The 26211-nt window shown below is 41.7% G+C and overlaps 1 protein-coding gene across 7 annotated transcripts in view; it reads right to left on the reverse strand.

The window, feature by feature from the left end:
* msi2b (musashi RNA-binding protein 2b) overlaps positions 1–26211 on the reverse strand; it is a 285592-nt gene that overhangs the window by 119384 nt on the left and 139997 nt on the right. For all 7 annotated transcript variants that reach the window (XM_080866576.1, XM_080866573.1, XM_080866575.1 and 4 more), the window contains exon 7: positions 2070–2118. In XM_080866576.1, the coding sequence (XP_080722702.1) occupies positions 2070–2118 (49 nt within the window). The remainder of the gene's footprint in view (positions 1–2069; positions 2119–26211) is intronic.

Raw genomic sequence — 26211 nt, forward strand, 5'->3', positions numbered from 1 at the left:
GATGGCGAAGACAGGCCAGAATGGGAGATGGTTTGGGGACAGAAATAGTGTGACTGGATAGAAGAAAAGGAAAAACGAATAAGACTGAATGACCGGGAGAGATAGAGAGTAAAAAGGAAAAAAAAAAAGAAAAGGTAGAAACGAGAAGGGTAGAGAATGTCTCCTCTGGTTGTCGTTTCGCCAGGCTCGCAGGACCGTCTGAAGGACAATGCTGCTACTAGTGAAGTGTGACGTTTGTCCTCTATCCAATTCACCACAGCCCCAAAGAAAACACTCACAATCAAGTGTCGATCATGCATCTCAAACACAATAAGCTCTTCCAAAAAAAAAAAACAAAAAACATCACATTATACAGCAACATACAGCACTGACCTTAGGTAAGAAATGTTTAGGGAGAAAAACAAAAAAGCTACAGAAATGACATTCAAATGAGGCCATCTGAACCTTTGCTGTTGCGCAGCAGTAAAAGAGCACCTTTAAAAGGTTTTAAGTAGTAAAAATAGCATTTTTCTTTTTACAGTATAACCTCCCAATGTTCAAGTAAATATAGCAAATAAAAATATGACCAGTCACATTAATGGCTCTGGTGAATAACTTCTTAGAGGTTTGTAATATTCTGCGCCATTCATCTGAAAGACCTGTTGTGCTTTTTTTGTTTTTTTTCCCTCAAGATGAAAAAAAGCAAATATCTACCGTGTCAAATTCCCACTGGAACAAATAATCAAAACGCTACTTAGACAAAACAGCAACCGCAGGAAGAACTGCACCTGACGCCTGTCTCCGTGTCACACTCAATATAAATATGCCCGCTGTCATCAGAAAAATTGCCAAGGAGGCTGTTTCTCCATCACTGTCTTCATTTGAAGGGCATTTTGCTGCCCAAAGGCAAACGCCTAACACACTCTCCAAGCATGGCGCCCAGCCCCTTTCACAGAGGGCTGGCGGTGCAGCAGACAGGAGAGAGAAGAGCAAGAAATAAGAGAGAGTGTGAGAAAAGCCTTCGTCTCAAAGCAGACCTCACACTGGGTTCTGTCACTACAGATCAAAATCCCCTCAAAGCCATAGATCACTTCCACTATAGTTCACATGTTTCACACTTAGAAACTGTTTACCAGACTCAAAAGAGTTTGCCTCCACAGCACTCACACACGGATATAGCTTAAAAACCAAAGACAGAGCTCACTCGCAAAACAATAACTGCTTTCGATCCCAGAACACTGCACTTAAACATTTATTCACTTTGAGGGGACGACTTCTTCGCTGCAAACAAATATTTACATCTATATGCTCAGCCCAGCTGAGTGAGAGGGTTGTGATGCCAGCTCTGCCTACAAGTGAGCTGACTGGCGTGACAAACACAGCAGTGTCTGCTCCTTTTTCTTGTGGAAATACCTGTCAGCGCCTGTCGACTGCTCACGCACACAATGATACATACAGGCATAAACAGCCAGGGACAGTCTGTCTCCTAAAAAGTTCCTTTAGCGTACCTGTGTGAGGCAGCAATACCAACCATCGCACAGTTTTGAGGATAAGTGACAGGCCTATATACGTGTCTGCCGGTGGTTAAGTCGGGGCCTAAAAGAGTGTCGCTTGGCTTAAATACGCCGACGCCGCATTGTGGTGCAGGGAGGAAACCTGTCTTTGGAAAGTCCTTCTGCTTGAGAGAGAAATGTCCCCCCTCATCTCAGATAAGGAGCTGATGAGATAAAGCGATAAAGTCAGTGCTTCTCCTGGGTCTTATCTGATGCTGTTATCTGACTGCACAGCACCCACCATCTCGCAATCTTTACACCCTTTAAGCACCTCTCTGAAACACTCACACCAGCATCATCGCAGACACACACACACTCTCCATCTAATGCTCAAACATTCTAAACACCGTACCAGCTTATTGATTACTTTGACACGCTCCCATTGTTGAACAGATGGCACACCTAATATCATGTGAAATGGAACTGTTCTGTGTTATCTCATGGGGAAAGGACATAAAATGACTATTTTCTCACCTTTCGGAAAGACAGAGGGGGAAAAAAACATCAGGAAAGGGGGAACAGAAGCTGTGCACTTACCTCTATGTCTGTTAGTAGTCTTATCAAACATAAGCATGGCATCATCAACCTGGAAGACATAAGAGGAGTGCCGACATTAGCTTAATCTTTTCGGCAAGTACCTCGCATCACCTTCTCCCTATTGAATCGCAGCTCGTCTACTCGCAGTAATTGCTCTTAGAATATTTATTTTCGCTCCTTTACACTGATTTCTTCCCCAGCACCCCTCTCCCACATAATAAATCAGAGTTCACGCTGTGTTGTCGGGTTACCACTTCCGTGTCCATCTATAGATTAGAATTTCAGCGATAAAGAAATCCATGCAATCACAGTGGCGTTACGTGTTTTCTGGATTAGATGTGGCAAATATGTGAAGAGCAGCAATGGGAGAAAAATTAACAAAAACTACCAGAAGAAAAAAGAAAGAAAGAAGAAGAAGAAAAACAGTGTTGACAATATGTTTATTTTGATGAACACTGATGTCCAGTCTTGTGGAGAGGGACAGATAGACACATTATACTAAGCGGGTGTGAGACAAATGTGATCCTTCCTCATCTCAGAGCCCCAGCAGCCCCAGCAGCAGCAGCAGCAGCATCCACCATAATATCATCCTTCATCATGTCCAATAAAGCCACACACAGACAGGCAGAATTTTTTTTCACACATCCCCGAAAAACAGATCTCTAGACACACTCTTCTTTCTATAATGCTGATGAAATGCTTAAAAAACAGACTGAGGCATGCTCATTTAGCCTGTGATGTTGTCTAAGAAAAAAAAGAAGAAAAGAAAAAAAAGATGGAGGAGTAGAGAGCAGCAGCAGCAGCAGCAGACAGAAACAAAAAGAGGGAGCACTCTGCACCATTCACTCCCTGGTTATGGTCTATAGGTAAGTGTAACTGTACTGAGGAGGCTTAATAGTGTGCAAGTGTGCATCTGTGCTTTTCACGGGAGGGTTACAAAGCTTCGGGAGGAGATGGGAAGAGACAAGAATAGGGGGTCTCACTCAAACCGAACTGTCTGATTGGATAAAGAGAAGTGCCTGGCAGCCAGGCAGACTAGCGCTGGCACGCTGTTCGTGCCACCCTCTTGCCACACATTTGGCACACAAGACGTTGGCACAGCTTGTAGGGCCAAGTTACTCACTGTATGGCTCACAGGCACTTGATTTGCTCCTCCCTAAATTATTTCCAAATTGTCAAATTTAGCAAGCAATACTGATGTGAATCCTCAAGTAACTTATACACACACCCAGTGCCTGAGCACCTGAATTGCTGTTTGCCAGACTACCTGAAAAGGAAGGCAGGCAGAGCCTGCAGGTAAATGTTGCGGAAAGGTAGGGCTTATTAAATCCTACAGAGTTGCATCACTTCTGCAAATTAGTGATAAACAACAGCTGTGACAGAACAAAACAATGGATGTTACATGTGGTTAAGTTAAGCCAGAGTCATTGCAAGAGAGAGACATGGCAAGTGAAGAATCTTGAATTAAAACGTGGAACTTGTGCAAGGGGTGATATTGTTTAAAATGGCAGGCAGGCATTTCACACTCACTTTCTAAAATAATAATCGCTTGCTCAAGTCTTTACAAAGAGGACAAAAGTTAGACAGGCAGTCTATCTTAAGTACTGTCAGGAAATGCTCAAGTGTGGATATAAATTCAGCAGAGCTGCTGGTACTTGAGCTGGCACTTTTATACAATCACTAACAAAGTTATTATTTTCCCTGGACTATTTCTCTTTGTCAACACAAAAGGGTAAAAAATAATAATAATGAAGTTTGCAGTGTCTCTGAAAAATGTGCTATCTGATGACTGTGTGGCGGGAAAATATCACAGGGGGAGTACAAATAAACAGCTGCCGGGCAACATCACCTGCAGCAACAGTTTTCTAAACAGACATTTAAAATGTCACCAAACCTAACGTCTGTCTCATTCCAGCCGATCTAATCAAAATCACATTAAAGTGAGAGGAAACTGGGAAACTGCAACCCATAAGTGCTAATGGCTGCAGTCCACTGGCTAGGTTTAAAGAACCCAAAGAAACTTGTAGACTGTTTAGTGTCTACACCGTACTGAAAACAAGAGGTGAGAAAACTCCAATTTGGTCCATTTCTGTAGCTGGAATTCAGCTTGTAGCACCAGAAAGAGTTTCTAATGCCTAAGCATTTGACAGCGTGAAAGCTGCATTGCAGAGCAAAGATGGAATGGCATGTTTACCAACTATGGTAAACGTTTAATTTGACAAGCGTGGCTGACAGCCTGTGATCATTTACATGGGAGACAGAAATTTATAGCATTTGACTTCTGTCATCTAATGTCAGTGATACTGGAAGAGCCAACAGAGTCACTAGTCCATGCATCAGTAGAAGTGCAAACAAAAATGGCATATTTATTTGACACTTAAAGAAATACAGGCACATAGAAACATGGCACATAGAACTTCCCAAAACATTAAATAGAATAGCATTGTATTTTAAAGCAAAATAACACAACATAAATTAACATTAAGACCCTACAGACCCTACAATATCAGAGAGTTCAAACATATGCATACAGTGTGAATGACATTACATCCACATGACCAAAAACTTGGCGACAGTAGGGAGGAAGAACTTTCTCCTAATAGGAAAAGACCTCTGGTGGACTCAATTTAAGGGAGTTTCATCCATCTGGCTTGACCAGTTGGTGAAAAGGGTTACACTACATAGGAAAAACTACTAGGGCACTTACAGATTATACCTATAGAAGCCGCTCAGCAATGGAAACCTATGCCACGTATTTGTGCTGATGTTAATGGCAGCTGTGGTGTGGAACTCTGCAGTTATTGAGCCAGCAGTGCATGGGCGAAATATATACAGTATGTGCCTCAGATCTGTAATTTTTATTCAGCTGTTGATCATGGAATCTTGGTAGTATCACGCTTTAATTCAGCAAGCTTTTTAGAATAACCCATTCTTTCACAAATGTTTGTAAAGACATGGCTAGGTGCATGATATTATATACCTGTGACAATGAGACAGAAAACACTAAAAACACATAGACAAAGTCACTCCATACTTTGTCCATGTGGTGTAAGAAAAGACAGAGTAGAGGAGAACAGAAAGAGCACCAACAACAGTCATGGCAAACAAATAACTTGGTTTACAGATGAAGACAAATTATTAGTCCCTTTGAAATTTAAATTTTTAATCAAAGTTTTCCCAGCTGCTTTTTTAACAGAGAAACAAATTTTCCTCATAGCATTTCTAAAAATATTGTCTTTAGAGAGCATGATTTTTTTCTATTTGCAAACAACAACAGAATTATTTCAGAAAAGAAAAATTACCAGGGTCAATATTATTAGCCCCCTGAAAAACTGACCTTTTTTGAGCCATAGAAACAAACCACTGGTCTATAATGATTTGCTTTAGCTGTGTAATGGTCAAAGCTTGTAAAATCAAGTTAAAACTGAGGCTTCTCTTCCAATTTATACACAGAACAAAAACCTTTGTTCTGTATTTGATTTGAGCTGTCACTTGAGAAAGCATAATGCCAAAAATGAAATAAATTAGTTTAGACTTGAGAAAATTAATTGTTGATGGTCACAAACCAGGAGATGGACATACAAAATTATCACAGCGTTTCTAACTGTCAAGAACTGGAGCGAGAAGTATCATCAAGAAATTCAAAGAGAGCCACACAGTACAGAACAAGCCTGGCAGAGATTAGCAAGTGAAAGATTTCAAAAAGTTTGGAAAGAAAACTACTGAGAGATGTGTCTAAACACCCCAGAACAAGACACTAGTAAATGACTTAGCCAAGTCAGGAACAGTAGTCTCAAGAAGACAATCACTAGAACCCTGCACAGGGATGGGCTGTGAGGTTAGAGAGTAAGAAAAACTCAGCTTCTGCAGAAGAGACGCCTTCAAGCCATACTGAAGTATGCTAAGGACAACCTGGAGAAGGATTATACATACTGGAAGCACATCCTCAAGAGCTGTTTGGCCAGAGAGACCCAGTAAAACACAGGGTGGGAGTATTATGTTGTGTGGATGCTTCAGTGCGTCTGGAGCTCGTCAAGCACGAAGGAACCACGAAGAAAGAAGATTTCAAAAGAAAATCTCAAGCAGTCAGCAGCAAAACTGAGTCTTGGTCGTCACTTTGTCTTCCAACGCAACAATGACCCAAAACATATGCCACTTTTAGTGAAGAAATACTTCCAGAAGACCAAAGTGAATGTTACAGACTGGCCTGTGCAAAGCCCTGACTTGAATCCCACTGAAAATCAATGGGCTGACTGAAGACCAAGATCCATACCAGAGGACCATCAAATCTGGGAGAGATTGAGAGACTCATCAGAAGAAGAATGGGCTGGGAGATGTGTGCGAGACTTGTTGTAAACCACAACAAATGCCTACAGGCTGTTATCCAGCAAAGGATACACAACTGACTGTTAGCATCAGAGAGCTAATAATGCTGATGTTGGTCATTTTGGTGCTTATGGAATAATTGATTTTCTGTGTCCAAGATCAAACTGGGATGTTTGGAGAAGCTGTGTTAAAAGTTCTTTGCTCTGTTTAAGAACTTGGGAAATAGTAAAAAAAAAAAAAAAAAAAAAAAAAAAAAAGCAGAAGAAGAAGAAGGAGGAAGGAAAAGACAAAGAAAAAAAGAAAACAAAACTCACCTGTAAGTCTGGATGAGTTATTACAGTTTTGCATTATTTAATTAGTTTTCATTTAATACGTTTTTGTTTTCAGTGTCATTTCAAATTCCAAAGTAGTTTTAGTTGTTTCCGTTTAGTTTTTATTGTTACAAAATGTTTCATTTTAGTTTTTATTACGCTGACTGTATAATTTGGAGAGTTTATGTCAAACATCCAGAAATAAAAATGCAAATACAGTGCTTTTTGAAGACAGCCTAAGCATAGTCATGTAGACATCTCAATAAATAGACCAACATTAAAACTTAAAGAGACATCTTGCACTTTTTAATTTGAGTTATCTTTTTATCGGTAGACAGTGGAATTTCAGTTAGCTCTCATGTTTTTAAGTTCAGTTTTTTTCTTCCCCCATTAACTATTTTTTCCACACATAGTTTTTGGTTTTTTGTTTCATTTTAGTTAACTCTAACAATCTCGGCTACAATAAGGTGAATAACATACGTCTTTCCTCTTGCTGTCTTGAGCACTGCGGTGGGTTGTGTTGTCATGTGGTGCTGTATAAACAAGTGGCCCGCAGTTTCATCAGCCATCAGCCACCACGAGCCCTTCATGCAGTTTGACATTCAGATATCTGCACTCTAATATTGATAGTATTGCCACCATAAAGCCATTTACAACCTGAGAGCAGAAAGACTGCTACTTTGTAAAATGAAGTGAGGTCTATTAAAGGAAGTGTATTACATAAATGTGTGAACTGTGTTGTTGTGACATTATTAGAGAAGGACCATCCTGTCAGCGAGACCCATCCAACAAAGAACACAGATTCACAGTGAAGCACTGATGGGCACTTTAACAAAGAATGTGCACATCATGTGAGGGTCACACTCCAGCAGGTCATACTATACACCCTCCCCTCTCTCTCTCTCTCTCTCTCTCTCTCTCTCTCTATGCCACTTGCAGAGTCTATAGAACCATCTCCCGTGCTTCAGGGCTTTTCAATGTAGTTATTCAAGCAGAACACAACTGTGTGCCTCCATCTGATAGAAGGTTAAGGACCTCTTCACTGCTCACAAAAAAAAGCCCACCACACAGAGGTGAGGCCAGGCTCACCTCAGGGAAGAAATCTTTCTCTGTCCTCCTCCTCCTTCTCTTTCACTCTTCCTTTTCTCCTGGCACAGTGAAAAGAAAGGTTCAAAGGATAATGGCTGTCTTATCACTATGTAAAAAGGGAATGGGAACTCCAGCGAAGTGCCTGGCCTTTTGTGACAATGAAGAAAAGAGCAAAAGTCTATTTCACTGTGGTATATGCACTGGAACAGTCCATGACCGCTTAAGAAGAGGCTGCTGGAAGGCAGTCAGCGGGCGAGAGGCCGGGCAGCTCTTTAACTGAACCTGCAGCAAACACATCTGAACCAAATAACCTCTAACAAAGGGCCAGCAGAAGTGTATGTCAAGTGTTGGCTTACTAGCAATACACAGAAAGAAGGTAGTGATTTCATACTAGAGCCCTTTCCTCTTTCTGAATCCCATTGTGCAAGCTCTTACACTGTTGCTATTACAAATTGTTCATAAGTCATGTGAAAGAACTTCTGCCTGGGCTTTAAAGGCATTGACCAACAGATCGCACATTAATTGGTACACTGGGAGCTTTTACGCATTCACTGTGTTGTCAAACAACTAATCAATGCAAATGCTAGAAGACTAGCATCCTCCTCTGAGTTCTGGAGAACCAGAGGAAATATTTGGTGTCCTTTACAGGTTGTGTGCTTTGATTGATTAGTAGTGTTTACGCAGTATTTAATGCACCTCTGAAGGTTTTATCTACAGCATGCCTTTTGGTTGAAGTTAAAAGACTTTTTTGCTCCAAGTTCTGTCTGTGAAACTATTTTTTTTCTCTATTGTCGTGACCACTGAAGGTAAGTCATCTTTGGAGTAACATGACGGTAAAGCTCTATATCACTCTGCTTCAATAAGCCGTGAAAAAGAGACCTTTTCTGACATATAGCACAAGGTTCAAACTCACACCAAGTACAACCTCTTTGTCTGTGTCAATCCATATGTTTGAACAAGCACAGAAAAATACATGCTAATTCTAGAAAAAAAAGAAAAATGTGGTTGAATGATGAATTATGTATCAAAGGACAAACACATCAATAAAGGCTAATGTGCTCTGTTTTTGGACAGGAAAACAGCAGAGGTGCCAGGTGACAGGGGGAGATTTAAGAGCTCTGGAAATGAATTATGACAGCTATTTAGATAGGTGTCAAATGCACATTTACATTCAGCTCATGGCTGAAGGCTAGAGGAGCTTTCCTGCAATTTGGGGGTGACACTGATATAGATCATATCTGATGCCAAAGGAACGAAGGCCTGAGCCACAGATAGTGACCTGAGAGTAGGCTGTGCCTATCCTTTTGTTGTGTCTGTCTTTGTACTGGCACCTGGTGCGGCTTTGTGCTGGCTGCACTGGGATACACAGTGGTTTCTTTTCTTGCTTTTATTACACTTGCTGTGAACTTCATTTTTATCTGAGTGGAAAGAATTGAGCTGTGTGTAGTTATTAGGCAATTTTGGTGTCAGTTTTGGTGTCAAGGATTACTGGGATTTGTGCTCACGCTGCCAACACCAAAGCACCGACTGGGCTATTTGCATCAGTTTACCAGGTGATGCTCAAAATCATTTGTGGCCAATTCAGCATGAAAAAAATCCTGCTACACATGCCTCGATTACAAAAAAAATATCACAGTGCCAATTTTCTATTGGCACAACTCAAAGCAATAAATACAGATCATGTGAACAGGTTTGGCCCTCAATATACCCTACAGTAAAAGCGCTTTTCATAAGTAGAACCCTGGTTTAAGCTGTCTTGCTGGCAAGCATCCATTTTTCTCAAGTGTTTCTGACTAAAGGGCCGACTCCCTCCTATTTCTAGGGACAGCTGCTTGTAGCCGAACCTGCAGCACAGCCTTGCAGCTGGGTGGGTAAAGGGGGCAAAAAAGAAATCCCTCCATCGATCAGTGATGTATCACATCATTATTATCATTACCGCTGTGACAGATAAGGTCATGGTCGAGGAGAAAAACTCAGCTCGCGCTGCCCCTTCATCAACACTCCCCTCGCAGTAGTGCATCTAATATTCTATTACAATGATGGCAATTAACAGAGAAATGATAGCGACCAGTGACAATAGACAAATTTGTGACAACCCTTTCAATTGTTCTTTTGTAGAGGAAATCTATATCATTGTCTGGGAACGTTGAGCTGCAGTGTGCTGCATCCACGCTTGAGCGCTTTTACAAGTGGTAGTTTAACGAGGAGCAGAGGGCAAAATTTTAGCTCCCCATAAGCTCTTGCAATTACACAAGGTGGCAAAAGGGACAGCGTTCTTAAGCGTGAGCCGAGATGGACGAGCTATTCTTTCAGCGTCCAACGAGCCAGGGGCCAGGCCAGCTATGTTTAATCTGGAACGCAACCTTTTTCTTTCCCAAAAGGAATATTCCTTATTATAATGGATGAGTGGCAACCCTCCGCAGAAGTGATAAAAATGCACGGCTAGAGTGCAAACTTAACACACACATCACACACATACAGATAGAAAAAGCACAGCGATGTCGGGGTGAAGAGAAGCTTATCTGCTGTCTGCTCTGTCTACCATATTTCTCTCTCTTTTTTCTTTTAAGTAAATATGTCTGTTTCATAGTTTCCCCCAGCAAAACTTTATTCCTTAACTCTTTTGAAAATAAATAAATAAAAATTTAAGAAATGCCAATTTGCACAGATTTAAAGGGACAAATACTTTGTTACTGGACAGAAAACACAAGGTGCTGCAAGGCTGCCCTAGAAGTGTAACATATTAATCAGAATCAATCACGTTTGATTGGCAAATACAAAGTCTTACCTGTTACACTATATTCTGTATAATACACAGTGTGACGCAACCACAGAGCTCCACAAAGGAAACTAGCTGGCAGTATACACGCTTCATCTATTATTTTTATATCCACTGCTGAAAAACAGAAGCAACAGACGGATTTGTGTTTTTCAGCATTTATTCCACAGAAATTCTTGTGTATGTAATTATTAATGATATACACCACTGGCGCATTGTCACTGCTTATTCCACTAACTTTCCCTCTTGTTGACATTAACAAAATGGCTTGAGAGAAACAGTTGAGGAGGACAATTCCTCAAATCTGTCAGGATTACATATTTATGAGGTCCCCTGCTCAGCATCCAAGGAGGTCGCTATGGTGATACAAACTGATGTATATTCGAACAATGAACTTTGCTTTGTGTGTCGAGAATGCCTTAGAGCATTGTTGAAATGGTTAGAACAGATCCTACCACGGAGCTCTGAGCAGCTTTCAGATCAGCAAATACACAATTAAAAAGACAGTCATGCTGAGGCCACTCTAATCAATGTACTGTTACAAAGAAATGTAATAAAAGGATGATGGAGTGATGCCTTCAGGAGGCTGCTGTATTGTTAGAGCAGACTGTAGCACTGTTGTGCCACAAAAATATTTTATTAGCACAACTCCACACATCTAGGCTCCCACAGAAAAAAACGATGGAGGTAACAATGAGTCATACTCTGACACCCTGTTCTTGTAATTGAACCAAATTTCTATACAAAACAATGTTTTATTCTTAAGTAATCCCAATTATGCACTACAGAAACATAACACTGTCACCCAGGGAGTCTTGTTTACCTACAATTAAGGAACATTCTTTCGACGTCCACCCTCCAAACCAACCATCTGTGATACTGAGCAGATTGTATTATATGGAAAATAGCCTCAACATTTCATGAAGGATAAAAGTCAGCTTTCAGACTGGTCTTAAAAGCTGTGTGTTTCTCATTTAAAACAGCCACTGTGACCCCATTACACAGAAGGAAACCTCAGGTTCTTCCTTCCTGTGTCAACTAAAGTTCGGTATATTGCTCGGTCTGGCCCTCTGTTTGGCCTCACAGAGGCATGTCCACACACTTGAGCTCAGTATGCTTGAGGAAGTAGGACTTGGTCTCGTCCATCAATCCGCCTGTCTTCCTTTGCCAAGCTGCAGGGAACTACCCATTATGGAGTCATTTTATTAATAGGGCCCCTTTCCTCTCCGCCACACTCTTGCAGAGTGCCTCCTCATTCTGTCAGAATGGAGTATGCCTGCAAGCCACCTCCATGAAACTGCTGCACCAGGGCCCTCCCTCTTTCTCCCATGTGAAAGCTCAGGCTGGGAAATATTATGCTTTCAAGCTAAAATAGTATTTGGAGAGGTGAGCAATCCCTAAGCCCTACAGCAAACAGTTTAACATTGAGGACTTATTTAAAATGATGTCCTTCCTCCTAGAAAGCCAATCAGATTCCTCTTTTAGCAGACACACACATGGACAAAGGCACAAACAAACACACAAAACAAGTTTGACATTCTGCACCCCCCTTTTCCCCCCTCCTTCTTGTAAATATATAGCTCGGAGCACCTTTGACCAGAGGGTGTGGAAAGGTCAGAGGATGCAGTATAGTTTAGGGAGGATGAGTGAAAACACATTGCAAAAAGGTTAAAGACATGGCCGGGGAGAGGTTTGTTTAACTGGACTTAATATGAGGAGATTGCAGAAGATGAAAAGGATTGAAGTGGCATTAGGGTACACAACTTCTATTAAATGCATTTGAATACATAATAAGTTCATTCACTTCAAAAACTTTTCCCATATTCCATTTGCCGTCTTGTTGCTGATATTTCATTTCATTATTTACTATATTTTGGAATTCAAATATTCAGCCAACGTCCCTTTTACTGTCCCTCTGAAAGTTTTTGCTGTTGCTCTCTCGGTTTTCATTGCAGAAGCAGTAAAGGTGTGCAGACAGTTTATGCCAACATAAAAGCAGCTACCAATGATTAAACCTTTTTTCAGCACCTTTCTTAGAAGCCCCATTCCCATTCATTTTCAAACATAAAGAGCCTGTTTTAAAACTCTATTATAAATGCCACCTACGCAGATCCAGTTGCTTAAATCAGGCTCACTGTGTTGCTAAAAGAGTATTTCGAACCATTCCAACTTTTAGCACTAGTCAGAATTAGCATGCCAGCGACATGCCTCAGTGACTGACAGAAAAACTGTCTGAGAAACTTTTCACCTTGCTTGCTGATAAGATCTTTATCTAATTGTCTGCATAGTGCAAACTAGAAGGAATACGAATAAAACTGGTATCAATATTTCATAACTGGGCTAAACTGCAGTGAGGCAGCAAAACCTCTGTTTCTTAAAGCTTTATTCTAAATGTAACTGCAGCATACTTAACAACATTTACTAATATTGAGTATAGGCCTGTTAGACTTTAACTCAGAGTCAATTAAATTTAGTTTCAGTTCAGTTTTATTTATACAGAGCCAAGTCACAACAACAAAACAGCTAGCTTAAAACTACCACAGATAAATCTTACGTTTTGTTTACTTGGACTTTTACAGTGTAGGGCCAGAAAAGCTCCAGTACTATTCATTTGTAAAGATGACCACATATATTCGCCTGTCAGGTCAACCATTCCTACCGCTTAAATGAGCCACCACTGACAGCCTGGGTTGTTGTGGAGAAACAGCAGTTGGTGCGATTTGGCCTGTAATGCAGACTCAGGAGAGGTTTGTTCACATGTTGGTGCCCTACCCTACAACATTCTGATGCTGATTGGTGTATCTGAGCACAGCAACTATCTGGCATTTAAGTTAAACTCAAAGATGTTCAAAGGATGGCTATAGGCCAAAGAACTGCAGTGCTGCTTTTGCCCTCAAGGTCGGGATGTCCCAGTAGCTCTGATGTCATGTGAAAGCTATGGATTGCAGCATAACTAAGCGAAGGTACCGGATCACCTGATTCAGCCTTAACTATATACTTAGTCAAAAAGGAAGGTTTTTTAAGGTCTAATCTTAAAAGTAAAAGAGAGGTTTTCAGTCTCCCGAATCCAAACTGGGAGTTGGTTTCACAGAAAAGGGGCCTGAAAGCTGAAGGATCTGCCTTCCATTCTACTTTTAAATACCAGAGGAACCATTAGTAAGCCAGTAGTCTGAGAGTCAAGTGCTCTATTGCGGTAATATGGTACTATTAGGTCTTTAAGATAAAATGGGGCTTGATTATACAAGAATATCAGGCCTAGTTACGAGGCCTGCTATTTTTTTTAATACACACTATTACACTAATAAGTTACTTGCAAGATAGGGTCTTACGTACAGTTTTGATAGGCATATTATTGAAATAAGGTATCTCTTCACCACTGATATGGAGTTGTGAAATGCCGGCTTAACTGAGCTCTTTTCTCCAGTGGAGAAATGACTAGATAGAAATTAACCTAGTCTGAATGAGTGCTTGTCCTTCTCTGTGATAGTGTCTGCTCTTCTTCACATGTGAATCTAAGAGGTGGCCTTGAATGGGAGAGGTCGCTTTTAGTTCACTTTGTTGTGTTTGAGTATACTCAGGAAAGCAAAAGGCTTCCACTGTAGCCCTGTGACTGCTTCAGCTTAACTAAAAGACACAGCCAGAAGTGCCTCACATAATAAGCCATTTACTAATTGTGTTAATAACCAGCCGGAAAATAAAATCTCAACAATGGACTATTTTGTGTCCATGAATTAGTGAAAGTGCTCAATGACTGTTCATGAGTCCGATCCATAAATCTCTTTTAGGAGACAAGGTGTGTATTATGTACTTTGATATTAATAGGTGAACAAGAGGGATAAAATGAACTGCTAGGCTCAAGTGAATAGCATTAATTTCACTCACAATGGCCACCACCCCTAATACCTGCAGTGTTTTACTTAGATTAGGGTTACGCTTTTTTTTTCTTTTTTATAAGACCATTTCAATAATTTGACATTCCTCCCCAGAATGGGGGAGAATGAGCGTCGATAAAAACTTTTTTTCCCCTCCTCCTTTTCATGCAAAACACTTTCATCTGTCATTTCATGATAGCCCGTCTCTCTTTGTCAGCATAAATACGGAAGCCCCTATTTGAATATGGTTACACATCCCTCTATTTATTAAAGCTTGGATTAACATGACAGGAAGTTTTGTCTGGGGGCTCTTTAAGATGGCTCAGAGAGGCAATCTGGTGACAGTAATAGGATCCAGCTAATATACTTGACTGATGCTCCTTTCCCAGTGTTATAAAGCAGAACAATGGGAGTGGGGTTCTGGGAGTGAATACATTGTGTTTTGAAACTGTGTGTGTAAGTGAGTGTGTGTGTCTGGGGGGACGAGGGTGCGCTAATCAGGCAGAATACCATCACTTAGCAAATATAAGGGCTGAAGAAATAAAAATACTAAAGGTCACAGAGCAATTCCATCAGGATAAGTATGCTACAATTAAATGAATAGACAAAGGCTCTGACATTAGTGGGAGCTATAATAATGTTTTACTCCAGTGTCTGGGAGTTTGTAGAGATTTGTTAAAGGTTGGCTTTAGAAAATAAACAGAAAATCATTTGATTCCTGCTCTTCGTCCGCTGGAGAAACACTCGAGTTGCTATTCTTTCCTCTTTGATGTCAGGTGTTGGGGGAATCCTCGCGTGCAGGCATTTGTTCTTTTTCTTTATTGAACATAGTACTATTGTATTTGTTTGACTTAAAATCCACAAGAAGCCTTTAAAACTGAGGCATAAAAATAAATCTGCAACAAGGTAATCAAGTATCGCGATAAGTGAGCAGCAGCAATGACCGCTTTTTTCAAAAGTGTGAACATTTCTCTGCTTTCCCTTCAAATGTCACAGCATAACCTTGGGGGCTCTGAACTGTAAATTTAAGTGTTGTTGTTTATATTCTTGTAGAGCAAGTGATAAATTTGCTAATTAAGAAAGTAATTGGCACATTATTCGCTAATGAAAATTATTAATCATCATTAGGAGAATGCAGGTTTGTATTTCTGTTTGAGAAAGAGGTGGAAAAGCCATTGTTTGCTTTCAGTTAATCCTGAAGAATATTCAGAATGCATCAAACATTAATCCCTGTATCCTAAACTGAACTGTGAGCCGAGTGCGTCATACGCCCCTGCTGTTTACCTTGTTGTTGTTATTTTCACTTATGCTTTTTATTTTTCTAAACTCTGAGTTGTTTTGTTGTTTGTTGATTCCAAGTTGTGATAGATATTGCTGTCAATATTACTCCGAGAGCCACTTGTTTACAGACTATCTCCATATGTCAGGGAAGCTATGGACGGACCGGATACGCGTCCATGAGAGTGTATTTGTGTGCATGCGCTCAGCCTAGATAGGTTAGCGGATCAAGAACACATCTGTTTTAGAGATAGAGGGGAATCTGTGTTTCTCCCCCAAACCTCTCAATACTAATTAACGATCCACTGATAGTGGCCAAATGCCAGCTGTCATTAGCGGCCGATGCGGCACAAGTACACAGATGCAGATGTGCACGCCCTCAAACCCAGATGTGTGGCGGTCACCCACCACCAGACCACCGTAGGTCTGTGGATAAGATACATTAACCCTCCAACTCCTCACGCTGCTTCCCATATACCTCAACAAGCGGTAACATGGAAAAACGATATTAATCTCAACATGCAGCTATATGTCTGGTCTGTACTGCATGAGAGCTGGTAGTGAGCTGTGCCTGTTAAACAGACAGCACTTACACTGTATTCTTAAAGACGTGAATGACAACCTCAATTCTCGAGTAGCTGTGGACCTTTGACTTCTTCACTGATAGTGCCATTTGCGTGCTCTCAACCAGTGTGCTCGGTAAAAGCATCTGACAGCTATCTTTGATTTTATTTAGCAACGATTTCAGCTATGCCTGTATCTAAAAGGATGTGCCACCCACTCCCTTGTCTCTTGCGTGGTTTCTCTCCGCCTGGATCTGTCACTCTGTGCCTCGGTGACAGGGTCAGATAGAGAGAGCAAAGCAGCGAGAGGTGTGACACTGTGAGCAGATGAGGGTCTACCCGTATGGAGGCCCCCAGCATGACACCCATCACGGCTACCCGGACAGCCGCCAGTTGGTCCGAATAATGCCGCCCACGCTGGCTTTGGCAGGAAGTCCAGAAGCCACCGGACCACCAGGCAGCCCTGCTTTTTCTTTCATAATCAAACGGAGCCATCATTAACGTCGATATTTGCACCAGAAGAAAACATTCAAAGACTATTCAAATCGTACTGGAAAATTTGGTGATGTGATATTTTGCTACGATTTGTAACCTTCTAGCATTTACTAAATATTTAATGGGTATGTGTACCTACAATGATAACAGACAGAAAAAACACCCCCCCATCCCTCTTTAAAATTTTCCTTGAAAAACCAGAGCAGCCTCGCCTCGTCTCGTCTCTCTTCCCCTCTCCCAGTGCAGCCTGCCTGCCGCCATCTCATGACAGCATCTCTCCATCTCTCACAGCCCTCTGATCTCTGTGTCAACAGGCGACACCAGCAGCTCGCACTAACTCAGCGCGCATCAGCCCATCTGCAAGGCAAAAAACGCCCCCTATCTACACGTGCATTTAACGTATGACGATGGATACGATTAATGGCGGAGTTAGCATATACCGTAAGTGCGTGGCAATGTCTTTACAGCAGACAAGGTACCACTTGAAAAGATGCCTTGCTTTGCAATAAAGACAGCTCGTGAACCTTTTCTGCAGATTCTCCACGAGGCTGGGAATTTGCAAGCAGCAGGTAGGAGATCAAAGCTGCTGCTGACATTCTTGGCAAACACAGATTTATTCAACTCATCGAGAATTGTCGCAATGTTTTCTCAGCGGCCTCTTATCTCGATGTGTACCTTTACTGATGGGGGTTTATTAGTTATCAGTGGGCTAGGTGGGAGGCTGCACGGTTGTCCAGCTCAGGTCCAAACTCATACAGAGGATGTGATGACAGGATCCGAATCGCTCTGTGGTTACTCAGTGGAATTCAAATGCCAATCCCCCTGCCCAGCGCCATCTCCTCTCCCTCTCTCTCGCTCTCTCTTTCATTTGTCATCTCGCCCTCTCTCTTCCCTCCCCTCTCCCCCAGTGTTTGTCAGGGTTGGTGATTAGCTGTCACCCTCTGCAGAAGCAGATAACACCCCACACAGCCCGTTTCCCCTCTGGGAGCATGCACACACGTAAAACAGGGAAACACACAAATACACAAGTGCGCGCACATGCATGCAAACTAAAGGCACTTAAAAACTCTGTCAAATGCAGTCAAAATTGTGATGAGTGTATCACAGTTTTGCATGCATTTACTTCAGGCATTCTCATCTATATAAGCTCCATGGTAACTATGGCTATCGTTCAGATTTTATCATGTTAATCGGTTCCAGTTCTTATTAACTCTGGCTCCAGTTCTTTTATTCTCTACACATTTAGGCTGCCACAAACTGTTATTTGTCACAATCTTTAAAAACATCTCCTATTTTGCCATACACGTGTTAAATGTTGCATCTTTTCATGCTGCTTTACACGGGCTGGAAATACCTGATTTTCAGACATGTGGATCGGCGTTTTTATCCCATCAGATCCAATTTTTCTTATCCTGAATGAATGATTTTTGGCAGCACTTTATATTAATCTACTCTTATTCACCATTAACTAGTTGCTTATTACCATGCATATTAGGAGCTTTTTATATTAATTAGTGATTACAAAACACATATTATTGCCTTCATTTACAACTAATATGCCATTAACTTTAAGAGTTTTCCCACAATAACTTCCTAATTTTTGACTAATAACTGTCAAAGTGCATGTGATGTAAATAATGAGGACCTCAGTGAGGAATGGGGAACATAATCTGTGTTAGATTTGGAGTTATTTGCACATCAAAACTTTTAGTATTTTATTACAAAAGAAAACATTTATTATGGAGAACTGTTATTCTTGCAGCACTGCTTTCCTATAAACCTTATAGTGAGCAACGTACACATGCCTAATATTGTGTTGGTCTCCCTTTTTCCTGCCACAACAGCCCTGAACTGTCGAGGTATGGACTCCACTAGACTCCTGAAGGTGTGCTGTGGTATCTGCACCAAGATATTAGCAGCAGATCCTTTAAGTCCTGTAACTTACGAGGTGGGGCCAACATGGATCGGACTTGTTTGTCCTGCACATCCCACACATGCTTGATTTGGAGGTCAAATCAACACCTCAAACTCATTGTTGTTGCACTCCTCAAACCATTCCTAAACCATTTTTGCTTTGTGGCAGGCCACATTACACTCCTGAAAGCCATCGGGGAATACCGTTACCATGAAAGGTGAACATGGTCTGCAGCAATGCTTAAGTTGGTGGTACATGTCAAAGTAACATTTATATGAATCACAGGACACCAAGGTTTCACAGCAGAACATTACCAAAAGCATCTACGTGCCTCTGGGGGCTAAATTTCTTCCCATAGTGCATCCTGGTGCCAGGTGTTTTCCCAGGTAAGTGACCCACACGAACACGTCCATCCACGTGATGTAAAACAAAATAAGTTACTGAGACACCTTTTTCCATTGTTCTGGTTCTGATGATCATATGCCCATTGTTGGTGCTTTCAGCAGTAGACAGGGGTCAGAATGGGTACCCCGACTGGTCAGCAGCTATGCAGCCAGATATCCAACAATTTGTGATGCACTGTGTATTCTGACCTTTCTATCAGAAGCAGCATCAACTTTTTTCTGTGGCGGCTCATTTGTTGGGCTGGACCACACGGGCCAGCCTTCGCTCCCCATGTACATCACTGAGCCTTGGCCGCCTATGACCCTGTCACTGGTTCACTACTGTTCCTCCCATGGACCAGAGATAATCAGTCTTCTTCACTTCACCTGTCAGTGGTCACAGAGTTATGCCTGATTGGTGTAAATGATCCACACCTATACATTGCAGCTGCTGGTTTTTTTTTAGCCAGAAAAAGGACAGGCAGGGAACTGAAACAGCTCTATCAACTAGGGCACAACACATATATTTAGATTGTAATTAATGTACAACAACTGCTGGGGGCGGTTGCTGCTCTGGAGATACAAAGGGTTTGTCCACCAATCAGAGGGTCAGTGGATTGATGCCTGGCTCCAGTTTGCATGTTGAATCCTCGGGCAAGATTCTGACTAAGGGTTGCTCTGAACCCCTTCATTGGAGTGTGTGTGTGTGTGTGTGTGTGTGTGTGTGTGTGTGTGTGTGTGTGTGTGTGTGTGTGTGTGTGTGTGTGTGTGAGAGACAGTTAGAAAGTGCTTAAAGGCACCAATTAAATCCCTGCACGAATATGTGTGTGGATGTGTTAATGTGGCTTGTAGTAAAAGACGTTTTGAATTCTTAGAGTAAAAAAGGACTTTGTGTGTAACAGATCATTTACCATTAACAGCTTTATTTACTTACAATCAGTAAACACTAATTGGGAGATTTCTGAATCTATTTTCTGAGTTAGAACTGCTTATTCTGAATTAGGTATTAATAAGTAAGTTTGAATAAACATCTGAATGTAAGTACTTGTGTCACCTGTCCACATCAGTATATACACTGACCACATACACTGTTAAATGTGTGTAAACTTGGGCGATCGTGGCTCAAGAGTTGGGAGTTCGCCTTGTAATCGGAAGGTTGCCGGTTCGAGCCCCGGCTTGGACAGTCTCGGTCGTTGTGTCCTTGGGCAAGACACTTCACCCGTTGCCTACTGGTGGTGGTCAGAGGGCCCGGTGGCGCCAGTGTCCGGCAGCCTCGCCTCTGTCAGTGCGCCCCAGGGTGGCTGTGGCTACAATGTAGCTTGCCATCACCAGTGTGTGAATGGGTGGATGACTGGATATGTAAAGCGCTTTGGGGTCCTTAGGGACTAGTAAAGCGCTATACAAATACAGGCCATTTAAACTAATGTTAGAATTCACTTTAGGCCACCATTTACTCATGTTGATGCATGGACAGTGGACAACCCAAATCTTTTTTAAATGATAAGTTATGATGAGTATATTAAAAAAAAAAATTCCGTTTTTATAATTGTTGGAAAGGTTTCAGCTGAGAAAAGGTTTTCAACCGTGGAGGTATATAACACAAGGGAGTAATAATATTACATTTAAAGCAAGCGCCCAAAGTAACTGTGCCATCGAGCAAAACCAAAAAACTACAACATTTCCCCCTCAGTCTATCCACCATCTTTTCATTACACCCTGATCTACTTGTGTCAGAATGTACTTTGACTAAAAGTTGAAAGTGGCTCATTAGCAGAAGTCGTGAATCCATCAACTTCCTGCACACTGACAGATCTCTCTTCAACTCTATTTTCACAACTCCAGCTGTAGGGATGCAAACAAGCAGGTTGTGTTATACAGCAGCAGTGGAAAGGCTGTCTTCTGCCTTAATGTTAGAAGCCACACATCAAGCTTCCAGCCTAAATTGTCCACGACTCTAACTGCAACCCACAGAGTCGAATTTGGAAAATTCAATTCAGGATGATGCAATGGCATGTATATTTAATCATCTCTGCCCCTCACTTATATACATCTTCATTTTACAAACAAGTTAATGATTCCTTAAAAATTTCAGCAGGACACACAAGAAGTGCCCAAATCAACCAATCAATAAATAACTAAAGATGTGCTGAGTCTGAACAACCCCTATGCATCTAGTATTTGCAAACACACAGAGCTCAGATGACTAAGGGTTGCTATTTTGGAACCAAACATGGAGAGCCAGACAGTATTCCTCCAGTGTTACTCCGGGTAACATGTGCCCTTTCCATCAGGCGACAGGTGGAGCATTAGTTGCATGGGTGCACGCACGGATCACGTGGTAACCTTACTGTTTACACATATGTATTTTGACACACATATTCTGGATTAGCATTGTTGTCAGCAACAGTATGACACATATTTTAAATTTAACAAAAATGGAACAATGTGTATTTAAGTGAAATTCAAAATTTAAAGAAAAAAAAGAAACACCACTAGTCCAGTTTTCCATTGTTGCCTCTGGAAAGGACACAGAAGACATGCGTTTTCAATAAAGATGTGTGCAAGCAACAGCCCTCAGTAGGTTCTAAAGACCAACCAATGTCTGAAAAGAACCCGCTCTGATCCACACTGACTTTTCAAGGACTGCTTTGGGCCTGAGGTCTGTCGTAATTTCAAACGGGCTCCTGTGCTGCCTGGCTAAGCTGTTGCTGTGGAGCTTCAAGCTGATGCGAACGCAACCAGAAGCCACATCCATTCAAAGCCTCCTTTGTGACACCTCTACTGAACACAGCAGTATGCTTTTTATTATTTAATAGGAAACAGAAGGACTCTGATTTAACACCAAAGCAAATATAACCCTGGCACGCAGAATAATTCAACATTGGGTGTATTATGTTTCGTTTGATCAAGAGGCTGGGCAGCAGGGCTCGAGCTTTCCAGTCCCATCTCACAAACAATATGACAGGCTCAACTTCAAATTAATATAGCAGGATAGGATCACCTGGCCTTCTCCTCTCCGCCTATCATCTCAGCTGTCACGGTACAAAGAAGGATTGAAATGTAGCAGATAAATATACTACGACATGGCTTTATCTGCTGCCCCTAAGCAGCTTTACTCAAAGGAAAGCTCAAACAATGTCGGCTAATCATAACATTTTAAGAGTCAATGTGCCATCTCGAAATTGTCGAGAACGGGAGGTGTTTTCATAGGAGATGTCAAACCTGTTATGGAGCATAATAGAAACGTAGGGTAGCAGAGGAGCAAAGGGGCCGAAGCGGTGATGAAACAGAGAGAGCAAGAGAGGCAGAGAGAGCACAGTAAAGGCACCAAGACAAATACGGCCCGGGAAAGACGTATGAGATCATGGCCCCTGCTTCTGTGTACATATGGTGAAACGTGCTGGAGCAGAGAAAGACCAACACATTGAGATAAGCTCCTTTGCTCAGGCTTCCTTTTAAGGGTGATTTGGCAGCTTGGCCTCATGTCTGTTGGCAGGCGGCAATGGCCGCCCCAAATCATCCACTGATCGCCGAATTACAATGTGCCTTCTTTTAAAATTTCCATTTAACGCCATTGGATAACTTGCCGAGGTGCTCGTAACACACTGCCGCAACAGGAGCACACAACTTGACGTTCAGCTTACCGGCTTTACAGCAGAGAATTCAGGCTTTATAGGCCTGAATCTCAGGTCAAATACATTTAGCAATAGTCCTTATGTTTTTTTTCTATTAAAGTTATATTTGTATTGTGTTTTATGATTAGTCAGTAATCTGTCTTGTTCTCTCCTCAGTTTGTTCCATTTTGGGCCTCTGAGCACTGCGTTTTCTCAGCACATTCAGGAAGTGATGCATTTACCATATTCGGTAACTACGTCAATGAAATTACTTTACAGTCAGCAGACTATATTTATAGTAGATGCACTGTATGGCAGAAGCAGCTCCACAGGGGTGTCTTCATTGGTGTGCCAGAGCAATATCACACGTAGTTTCAGTGCCATTTTTTTTTTTTCTTTTTAAAGTGAGACGGCCGTTTCGTTGATCCCATTTCACTTTAAGTGAATTTTTAAAATGCGATTAGACAAATGTGATGAACGTGCTCTCCGTCCATCACACCTTCGTGGTAACTTCTCATCAAAAGCCGGCCGAGGGCACCCGCCATCGATGCCCCCACCTAAACAATATGTAAGTAAGGAATACAGACTCCGCTGACAGGAATGAAGTGTGACTGTGACCAGACAGGAAAATAATCTACGTAATCCAGATCGAAGCCTTAAAGGCTTTTATAGATCGACAGCATAGATTTTCTCTCTGTCTCCATTTCTACCTGGGCTTAGGTTTAATTCAACTCAATTAAATCAACCCATGAGCCCGGGAGTTCGCAGAGAAAGCAATCATTCATCTTTGTGGTGAGCCACTTCATCGGGGGGCCCCGAAAAGCGACCCCTACTCTGCTCTTTCTCCACAGACGCCATTAGGGCACTCAATATAATTTCAGCCATGCCAGCTCTGTTATAATTACAGCAGTTGACATCTAACAAACAGCTCTTTATGGATGTCCTGGCCTCAATATTACTTTAACAAATCTGATCATTTTCTTTGTGGTTTGCTGTTATGTGTGCACTTTTCCATTTCCAGCAATCAATTAGGTGGCCGGGTAGCTTGTGCATTAAAAACAAGAAAAAAAACAAAAACAAAAAAAAAAACCAAGAAAAAAGAGTTAACATGCTTATCTTTCAATGTGCAGTGTGGAATTGGAGGGGAAAAAAGTTATCTGTGATACAGAAACACACCCTGAGGTAAATTTGTTATCTACACTGCACACCACAGCTTTAATGTAAGACAATCAACACGACAATCAACAGCTATAAGGGATTGTCCTTGAGTGACTGCCACAGAAACCTCCCCCCCACCCCATCGTGACTGAGCTGTCACACAGCTGCTTACATGCACGCCCATTCGACAGATACATATTTCATGAGCTATGGTAAACACACTGCTCTCGCCAATGCCAATCTAGCATTGAATAATACATTCGCAGCAGATCGGCTAATGAATTGAGAGCTTGCCCGAGTAAAAAGAAGAAAGCAAATAACTAATACTCAAAGTGGAAATAGAATTAATGAGCGGTTGTGAATACTCAAACACTCTGTCGTGGATGCGCCTCTAAAAGCAAGGCCATTTCGCTCCCGCGCCTAACCTTTGTCTCTGGTCAAAGTTCTATATTAATGAATGCAGGAGAGGTTTCATAGTCTTCTCTATGAATGTGCATTTCACAGATGTGTAAATGATGCGACGTGAGACGCTGCGAGTGAAGCTTTGATCTGCTATTCGGCAAGCCAGGTTCTACAACAAAAGGCGAGGAAATCCTGAGCTCAGACAAGGCCTGTGTAATCTAGTAGAACCTCTCTCTATGTCTGATCCTCCTCTGCTCTGCTGGCCGTCTCAGCAATCAATCCAGCTGCCTAAACTCAGATCTGCCCCATTGGTAAGAACATGGAACCTCCTACTCCTAGCCATATGGGGTGACCTAGAATATATACATTTAAAAGCCTTTGCAACTGTACACGTGAAAGAAAATTAGTCCCATTTTCCAAAGGTGCAGTAGGGCCATTTCTGACTTTGCATACCATAAAAATATTATGGTTATTATTGTTAACACTGGGACTTAAAAAGGCAATTATGTAAATTAAGTGTCAAAACTACAGGGAGAAAAAAATCAATAGCACAAACTTTGTGTTCATGCTGTAATTCAATTATTTTTTCCTGACTAAACTTGACACGTACCTGTAGGCTGTTTAATCCAGCAAACTACACGGGAATGAAAATGAACTGGATCCTGAAGTAGAACTACTTTTTGCAAGGAACAACACAGAGTCAGAGGTAAGGGGGAAAAATGATACTCGACACTGTGTCAAATCCTGAGCAGGATCAATAGTCTTTTGAGTTGTGGAATCAGCACCCAACCGGGATTGCTTGCTACTTGTTCTCAGCATGGAGCCCACTGATGTCTATGCACCTCTAAGGGGATCCCCAGGCAGTTGCCTACAACTTACAACATTGAAAGAATCTGAATTGTTTTCTGATGTTTCCTTTTCTTCTCTAATATTGCTTGTGAAAAGTGTTTTTCACGTTCTTTTCTTATATATAGTTATACATAATATTTATTGCCCTTTATTTGATAAAATACCATAGCAGGGAAAGTGAGGATGTGGACCTGGGTCCAGATTCAAACCACAGATATTGTACCTTAATGTCAAGAAACTAGCATCGCCAATAAATTCCAGTTTCTAATATAATGTAACAGAGTAGCTTTATAGTAGCTAAATACAAAACCCTTTCCTTCAGGGAACTGCCCTGCATTTTTTTAATGGCTTGCATTAAATACTAAGAGAATGACGTTAGACGTTGTACTTAGGTTTGAGGATTGGCTTTGAAAACAGCCGTGATATATAATGAAGTCGGAACACTTACACACTCAAGAGCTTCTCTGCACTGCTCTGCCTACCCCACAAACCGGCTGTTTTCACAGAAGCATGAAAGGTGGCCAGAGTTTTGCTGCAAATGCATCAAACCAAACCTAACCACTGTGTCAGATCTTCCACACCAGAGTGGGTAAAAGGGCACTGAGAAAAAAATCCAGGAAATGAACAATTTCATAGGGGAACACCCATCCTCATCAAGGCTGCTGTGACCCTAAGCAAAGGGCATATACAGTAGAGGGGAGAAGTGGAGGCTGCTTGTCTATCAGCTACACAAACACCTTCATTAAGGTGGGAGGAAAGGGAAGCCTAGAGGTGTACTGTGGTCTGTGTCTGGGTAAAGCTAGGCCAGTTTAGACAAAAGAGCAGGAGCCGTGGCCGGCGAGCAGACCGGCCAACAGCACGGCATGTCTCCGTGGGTGTCTGACGAAATTAATTAGGAGAGTAAAAGGAAAATGTCTGTCAGATCACAGATCACGTCGTGAAAAATATCTCCCCCTGCTGTAATCTATTGATTGCCATTAAATGTTCCAGCTGCCACCCCATAAAATATTAATATTTAAAATCTGACAGCTATAAAGTGAATTTCAGCTTTTTTTTCCCCCTACCTAAATAACAGCTGTCTGAAAGAACATCATTAAGCACAGGAATC

The sequence above is a fragment of the Rhamphochromis sp. 'chilingali' genome (assembly GCF_963969265.1).
Source record: "Rhamphochromis sp. 'chilingali' genome assembly, chromosome: 19".
In the NCBI taxonomy this organism is placed as follows: Eukaryota; Metazoa; Chordata; class Actinopteri; order Cichliformes; family Cichlidae; genus Rhamphochromis; species Rhamphochromis sp. 'chilingali'.